This window comes from Puntigrus tetrazona, chromosome 13 (genome assembly GCF_018831695.1).
Source record: "Puntigrus tetrazona isolate hp1 chromosome 13, ASM1883169v1, whole genome shotgun sequence".
Taxonomy (NCBI): domain Eukaryota; kingdom Metazoa; phylum Chordata; class Actinopteri; order Cypriniformes; family Cyprinidae; genus Puntigrus; species Puntigrus tetrazona.
Window position 1 is genome coordinate 12,485,663 of NC_056711.1, and position 8,077 is coordinate 12,493,739.

General features: G+C 35.4%; 1 protein-coding gene across 2 annotated transcripts; it reads left to right on the forward strand.

Moving 5' to 3' along the window:
* The first annotated feature begins 2,918 nt into the window (after positions 1-2,918).
* Positions 2,919-8,077, forward strand: LOC122357113 (E3 ubiquitin/ISG15 ligase TRIM25-like). 2 transcript variants are annotated; one of them, XM_043256343.1, is made up of 8 exons: positions 2,919-3,101; positions 3,838-4,453; positions 4,656-4,751; positions 4,896-5,129; positions 5,416-5,572; positions 6,320-6,361; positions 6,459-6,500; positions 6,887-8,077. In XM_043256343.1, the coding sequence occupies exons 2-8, from the start codon at positions 3,863-3,865 to the stop codon at positions 7,450-7,452; spliced, it is 1,728 nt and encodes a 575-aa protein (XP_043112278.1). In that variant the 5' UTR covers positions 2,919-3,101; positions 3,838-3,862; the 3' UTR covers positions 7,453-8,077. The 2 variants fall into 2 exon arrangements, with proteins under 2 accessions (XP_043112278.1, XP_043112279.1); XM_043256344.1 differs by lacking the exon at positions 2,919-3,101 and adding an exon at positions 3,108-3,269.

Sequence of the window (8,077 nt, forward strand, 5' to 3'; positions counted from 1 at the left end):
TGTTATGTCTTCTGTCTTTGTTTTTCATGGTGATCACTGTATATTTGTATTTTTTGTCTGCCGTTTATAATCTGTCTGCTGTCTGTCTGAGTCCTTCGACACTATGACCTAAAACAGGCTATCTTCACCGCCTGTGGGTACAGCTTTCTGGGAAATAAGGCAATGAAAGAGTTGAGCATCTGTTTTTAGGTTCATGAGCTCAAGGCTGTTATGTTTTGGTTGGCATAGAAACATGAGCAATAGTAATTGTATGATCCCACTGGATGAGACCTTAGAAAGGACCTCACTCTCATCTCTGCAGGGCAAGGGCTGCTGGGATTTGAAGTTCTTAAGGTCATCTGTATTTACTAGATTTGATGAGCGGCTATTTGCTAGCCTTCAAGGCTAGTAAAAACTATGAGAGGAAAGAAACTGTAACAACAACAACTATTTTTGTTACATATTCTCTTTTGTTTTACATGTTGGATACAGAGAAAACAGTTTATCTGTGAATTTAAATATTTACCCTTTGATACTAATGGCATATGATGGTTCGGCATCCTTTGGGAGGAAATCTGTCTAACGCTTTGATCAATAACCACACAAACCCTGAGTGGAATGAACACGGCCCAGCTCACCTCTTCACACTCCTGTCTTTCTCGTTAGCTCTCTTTCACTGATCTGGAACCTATTACTCTGAACTTTTACTGTCACACATGAGAAAACAGCGCTGATCTGCGATCGGGCCTGATGGGAGAGATTGTGGGTTCATCTGTTGAAGCATGTGGAAGAAACAGGATTTCCCGAGATCGTGAGAAAGGTGAGAAAATGAGCTGAGAGAGAGGGAAAAAATATTGATTGCTTTTGCTAATGCGAGGATTTTACCATTATAGAATGGTGAATATTCATCACTGTCGACATAAAAGGAGAAAACGAAATGGGCAAGCCAACCTGCAAGTCACCTATTTTGCCAAAATGCATGCATTATGAATATTATGAGTAATGTATGTAGTGTGTTTATTTGTTTCTCCAGAATGCGGAGTAAGGGAGTTTGGAATAATAGGTCCTTTATATACAAACACTTTATACATACAAAATGGCGCAAGAGGGCGGTGTTGTGCAGCGTGTAATATAAAGCAGTTCGCTTTTTTTGTATGATTATTATACCTTTCAGTGCAAGATCAGAAATGAACTTTTCTTGTGGTTTTTTTAATGTTTATACAGCCAGATTTTATATGACCCTACCTTATGTATCTGTGTTGTTTTATATGTAAAATACAGAAATTTAAATAATGTTATGAAAATTGTAGATTCACACTGAAGGCATCAAAACTATGAATTAACATGTGGAGTTGTATACATAACAAAAAAGTGTGAAACAACTGAAAATATGTCATATTCTAGGTTCTTCAAAGTAGCCACCTTTTGCTTTGATTACTGCTTTGCACACTCTTGGCATTCTCTTGATGAGGTAGTCACCTGAAATGGTTTTCACTTCACAGGTGTGCTCTGTCAGGTTTAATAAGTGGGATTTCTTGCCTTATAAATGGGGTTGGGACCATCAGTTGTGCTGTGCAGAAGTCAGGTGGATACACAGCTGATAGTCCCACTGAATAGACTGTTAGAATTTGTATTGTGGCAAGGAAAAAAAGCAGCTAAGTAAAGAAAAACGAGTGGTGTGTGTGTGTATATATATATATATATATATATATATATATATATATATATATATATATATATATATATATATAAATATAATAGAATGACTTTCACAGAATTTTCCCATTCAATTTATTTTATCATTGTTACACCAAATCTTGGCCTCTTTCTGTCCTCCTACATCTAAAATAGTGCGTCCACAGAGAAGGGTTCAATCATTAATACGCTTTACACTTAATATGAATTTTTTAATGATGAAAAAGATTTTATTAAACACTTAATATCTCATATCGACACAAGGTTGTTTTTCAGTGACACATGCATGTTTCATAAGATTTCAAAGTTGTGTCTCCACTTTTTGTCAGCACCGTCAGACACTCATTAAAGTGTAGTAAAATCAGGTGATATCAGGACTCCCTTGCCCCAGTTCACCTCTGCAGAGTACATCACTGTCAGAAAAGTTCTGTTAAGGTTTATAGTTTTAGAATAATCTAAATCCTAATGTTAATATTGTCAACCATAATGTGTCAAGACCATCTTCCAATTTCTTTCAAGGAATTGATTTGAAACATTTAGATCATTTTATTCTTCTAAAGCAGGTTCCATTCGCATCTAACATCAACAGAAAAAAAACAACAAAACAAAATGGCTACTACATGAACTCTATTTATTTCTTTGGGGGAAAAAGGCAAATTTGTCAACACCGAAACAAGATTTTGTTTTCCTGTGATACATAAATTACTTAATGTGACTCTTAAATAAAAGCTTTATAAACAACATACTCTACATACTTTTTGTTGTGTTTGGTTTAATACAGTAATTGTTTATTTGATAGTTAAATAACTACAAACTTTGTAGTTATTTAGTCAACTCCGTCAGATGGGTCACCTCCGTCAGATGAATTTTAAATATTCTAATATTTCATTATCATATTTTATATTTGTTGTGCAATTGTTGGTCACGTGAAAGTGTAATCATTTCTGCTAACATGACAATGTGTTTAAAAATGTTAAAAACATTGACTGATATTAAAGATAAAGCTGAAATTATAGTTCAAAAGCTAAGTTAAAAAAGAGAAAGGTTGGGAGGTTGAATCAAACATAGTTCAGCAGCTTAAGATATAGAAATGTATTTTATTTTGTATGAGTACAAGTTGTTTTGTCCCACTTCTCAAGAATGACCGGATAGAACAGGGACGTTCAGGGAGCGCGCGCTGCGGTGACGAATCAAAACGCTTTTTATTGGACATGGCAAATAAACTCAAGCGAAACTGCCATTTTTTGTTTATTTGGTTGTATTTTTGCCCGTGGGACTTCGAATATGTTAAATAAGAAAATATAACACAAATCAAAAATGTAATAAATTAATATTGTTTAAAAAAATCATTTGAATGATAGATCCACTCCTTCTCAGAAAACAAAACGGAAACTGATCTCTGTTCTTACAGCTGCGTGCAAGAGCTGGTGAGTGTGTGTTGAGGAAACTGTTTGTTATTTAGCTTAACAAACGTGCTAATTTTTCTATATAATCTTTTGCTGAAGTTGTAAATGCTATTTGTGTTGGATACTGTTTTCAAGTTGCAGCAAATGGCATTTTACTAAATGCAAATTGTAATGCGATTCACGCAATGAGTAAGTAACTTACTATTTATTGTAAGGGTAAATCCAGAGCAATGGGCGCATCAAACGGCCTTCGCCAACATGCATAACGTACTTACTGCACTTAACGTTAGAGAATGACAATTAGCTTGTATTATTTTATTTCTCGCTGATCCAGGAAGTGACCACTTTGATCTGTCTGCCGTTGTTCTTTAAAATGATCTTTTAAATAAGTCTCTAACAAGAGATCGTGATAATTTGCCCTTCCCTTAAGTGGCCTAATGTTGCGCTGCTAATAATTGCAACAACAATATCGCTGGACTTTTACTGAGAGTATGGTACGTTCGGGTTTGCCCTAAAGGTTCAAGTGGCAAGGCAAACATGTCTGAGATAAGGCAAGTAAGTTAAACGTGTAGTTCTTTCGTTCATTTTGTTAGAGCAGAGGTGCACAAACCTTTTACCACCAAGGGCCAACGTTCAAACTTAATTTAGGGTCATGGGTCAAGAGTAAAAGTTGCATATATATATAAAATGGTTACAAGACATATAAAATACCATTAAGTACTTTTCCAACTTTTGTCAACTTATTGTTTTTCTACAGTGCTCCTGAAGGTTAAATTACAAAAATGGCAGAATCTTCTGATGATCAAGATCCTTTTAACTGTCCGATCTGCCTTCAACTTCTGAAGTGCCCAGTAACGACAATTTGTGGTCACAGTTTCTGTATGACCTGTCTCAATGAATTCTGGGATGTGGAAGATCAGAAGGGCGTTTACAGCTGTCCTCAGTGCAGGCAGACATTCAGCCCAAGACCATCGCTCAGCAGAAACACTGTGCTGGCTGAAGTTGTGGAGAAAGTGAACAGAGAAGCACCAGAAGCAGGAACAGACTCTCCTGTCCTGAGTTTTGCTGTGTCTGGAGACGTGGAGTGTGACATCTGCATAGAGACCAAACTGAAAGCCATAAAGTCTTGTCTGGCATGTTTGGCTTCTTACTGTGAATCTCACATTCAAACTCATTATACATCTCCTGCTTTAAGGAGGCACAAACTGGTCAATGCCTCGCCATATCTAGTGGACCAGATCTGCTCCCAACATGATAAACTTCTGGAGCTGTACTGTTGCCAAGATCAGCAGCTGATATGTATACAGTGTGCTCTGATTAACCACCAAAACCACAGCATGACTTCACCCGCAGCAGAAAGACAAAAACTACAGGTGAAAAACTACAGATTTGTCTGTGCGATAGTTTGTAGCAGTTAGAAGACTGACATAATTTTGAAAAATGTACAAATATATTAATCAGAATGTTGTGTGTGTGTGCGATTACTTGTTTCAAAGACATAAAACATTATTAAAAATAGTTATACTATTGATAGGTTAACTATTACGTTAAAACCTTTAATGTAATTATTTACAGGAACAGCTGAAGTCAAATCAGGATGATCTGCAAGAGAGCATGCTTCAGCGAGAGATCAAGGTGAAGGAACTAAGGCAAGCCATGGACTCTTATAAAGTAAGTGCATTACGGTTTGTGTAATGTAGTATTTTACCAGTATGTTGTTACATTAACACTTAGCTATGTCCGGGTGCAGTCAATGGGCTGCTTCTAACAATAGTTAGAAGTTCTAATATATAGTTCTTATATGTCTTCTGACAGCTCTCTGCAAAGGCAGCGGAGGAGCACAGTGAGAAGGTGTTTACTGAGCTGATCGGGTCCATGGAGAAACATCAAGCAGATATAACAAAGATGATCGGAGCTCAAGAGAAAGCAGAAATAAGCAGAGCTGAAAATCTCATTCTTACACTGGAGCAGGAGATCAGTGACCTGAGAAAGAGACATGATGAACTGGGGCAGCTTTCACTGGCAGAGGACAACATTAGTTTCATTCAGGTAACAAAAGTAATTATCTGGTAAAGGTTGGTTTAATAGTGTCAACGATGGGAGGAAATGAACTAATGTCACCTCCCATTTTTTGCTCAGGTCCGAACTGCAGTACCTTTGCTGCATCAGTACAAATAACATTTAGTTCACATGAACTGCCCCTTTAGACTGCCTTTCAAAAAGGCTAAACTATTCTGTAAACATTCAACGAGTGAACCAAATAAGATCAAACTGTGGTTGGCACCAAAAGCTCTATTGTGAACACACATTTTTTCTGCTTTTTTTCTGCATGTAGAAATTCTCATCTCTTACCCGCTACCAATGTTCAGACTTGTGCACCATCTCCATCAGTCGACATCTGACTTTTGAGGAAATAGAAAAAGTTGTCAGTGAGCTGAAAAGCCAACTAGATGATCTATGTGAACAAGACGTATTGTGGATATCTGAGAAAGGTAAAATTATATATTTTGGACTGAATTATGCTTTTTTTTTAAACTTGCTGATCTTGTCGAACTCATGCAGTATTTGCAACCACATTTCTAGGGTGTTAGGGGTGATTGCCAGGGTGTTGTTATGCAGTTGTATGCAAGGTGTTCTATGTGGTATTTGGCATGTTGTTATGTCAGGTCTGACTGTCAGGTCTCATTCACGCCTGTAGCACAAACAGTTTACCATCAGTTATGGTCTTAAAGGGATAGTTACATAATTACTTACCCTCATTTGTGTGCAAAAGCAAAACAAAAATAGCAGCTTTATTCAACAACTCTTGCTCATGCACGCACATGCATCTTGATGCTCTCCATAATTGGCACAGAATTGTTGCATGAAGTCAAACTTTTTGCTTTCTTTGCACACAGAAAGTATTGTTGTGACTTTATAAAATTACGGATGAACCACTGATGTGACATGGAATATTATAACAATGTTCTCACTGCATTTCTATGCCTTAGCCATGGTAGCAATCCGCTCTCGGATTGCAAAAATATAAGAATTACAGAAAGTATCAGTTAAAGAAAAAATGTGATTTTAAGTTGTTTCTCTTTTTCAGTGTAGTTAAAAACAAACAAGATCTTTTTTTTTTTTTTTTTTTTTTTTTTTAATCATGTTTTACAAGAAATATAGCACAAACTGATGCAGATTATATTGTCATAACATTTTCAGGATTGTCATAATGTTACATTCAATTTTATGTTCAACAGTTGCCACTGTCCATTTAATGGCGAACAGTGAAAAATGTAATTGTAAGTCAAACAAGCTTTTTTTAATAACCAGAAACACATACAGTAGATAAACACATATTTTGTATTTATTTATTTTATTTTTATTTATTTTTTTTAGATTTGCCATCCCATCCCAGGACCAGAGAAGAATTCCTTATATGTGAGAGACTTTTTAAAAAACAATAACACTTATAAATGTAGATTTAAATGGTCTTGTTTGAAAAATATGTCTGGTTAACATTGTTTTGAATGAGAAATTCATCATAATGCATGTATTAGCATTTTTTTAACATTTATGAAAAAACTCAACATAAAACGTTGTGATGCATTCACATTCTGATTTGTTTGCTTAAAAGATTTATTTAAAAATCTCACTTTTATAATCATCAGTTATGATAATAATTGAAATTAAATTTGATAAGGTAAATGTTAAATGAGTTTGGTCATCCAATATCAAAAAACATCAAAAAAATAAGTTAATCCACCCTTCCAATCACTGTATAAAATGTTAAATTGGTGGTAAATTTAATTATTTTCTTTTAACAGACTCTTGCGATCTGAATCTGAATCCCTCATCAGCCTGCAGTCAACTTTCTGTAAACAACAAGTCCGTGTCAAGAAATAATTCTCAACAATACAATATGGCTACACCAATTTCTTTTAGCCGAACATATTATGTAAGTACAGCCCAGGTACGTACATACCAGGTGTTGTGTAATGAGCGTATATCTGGACGCTCTTATTTTGAAGTTCAGTGGAGTGGAGCAGGTTGCTCTATTGCTTTCTCATACGACCAGATTAGTGAAGGAGGTGGAAGTTTTATCTTTGGCTTTAACAACAGATCCTGGAAATGTGACTTTCCAGCAGCTATTCTTAATGTGTGGCATGAAAACCAACAGACTAAGACTTGCTTGGTGTCTAAAATTGGCGTGTTTCTTGATCAAAAAGCAGGAACTCTGTCTTTTTACAATGTCACTGACAAATTGACCCTCCTACACAGAATCCAGACCACATTTACACAGCCCCTGTACCCTGGGTTTTCATTTGATAATTGGGGAGATTACTCCTCTGTGGAAATTTGCGATCTGTCATCTGCAAAGCAAAATGAGTAAATCTAGTTAAAAGTGATAGATTTTTTTGCCAGTATACTTTAGTCACCTTGAATCTGAATTCAAGAGATTTAAAATTGATATATATCTTTATTTTGTGGAATAACAGCCTCTTTCTTCCTGTTATGTGGTGTGATTGCATCTAAAAAGATGGGTTGTTCTATCAAGTGTTATAGATTTGATTGACCAGTTTCTATTATAGTGGATTCAGGTTGAACTTCTATGGCGAATTGAATGTATAATGCACAATAAATTACTTTTTTGTACAAACAGAAGAATTGTTTGTATGCCAACAGCAGAACGGGTCCTTGAAAATAATGGATTTTTTTTTTTTTTTGCTGGTCTATTTTTTTGTATTTACATACACGTGTGTTGCATTAAAATTTCTGGAATGTTATGTACAGTAATTATTTGCATTTTTGATGTTTAATTGTATATATTACTATTAGCGTATGGATGCACCTTATTTTGCATGTAAACATGCTCTATGTTTGTAAGCTATGCTTGGATTTTCTTGTATGTGTAGGTTAAAGAAAAATAATAAAGTAAGGCTCTGTAACGCATGTTATAATTGGATGAGGAGGAGAAGAATGGTTGAATAAAGTTATTTGTTATTCTATTAGCTTTA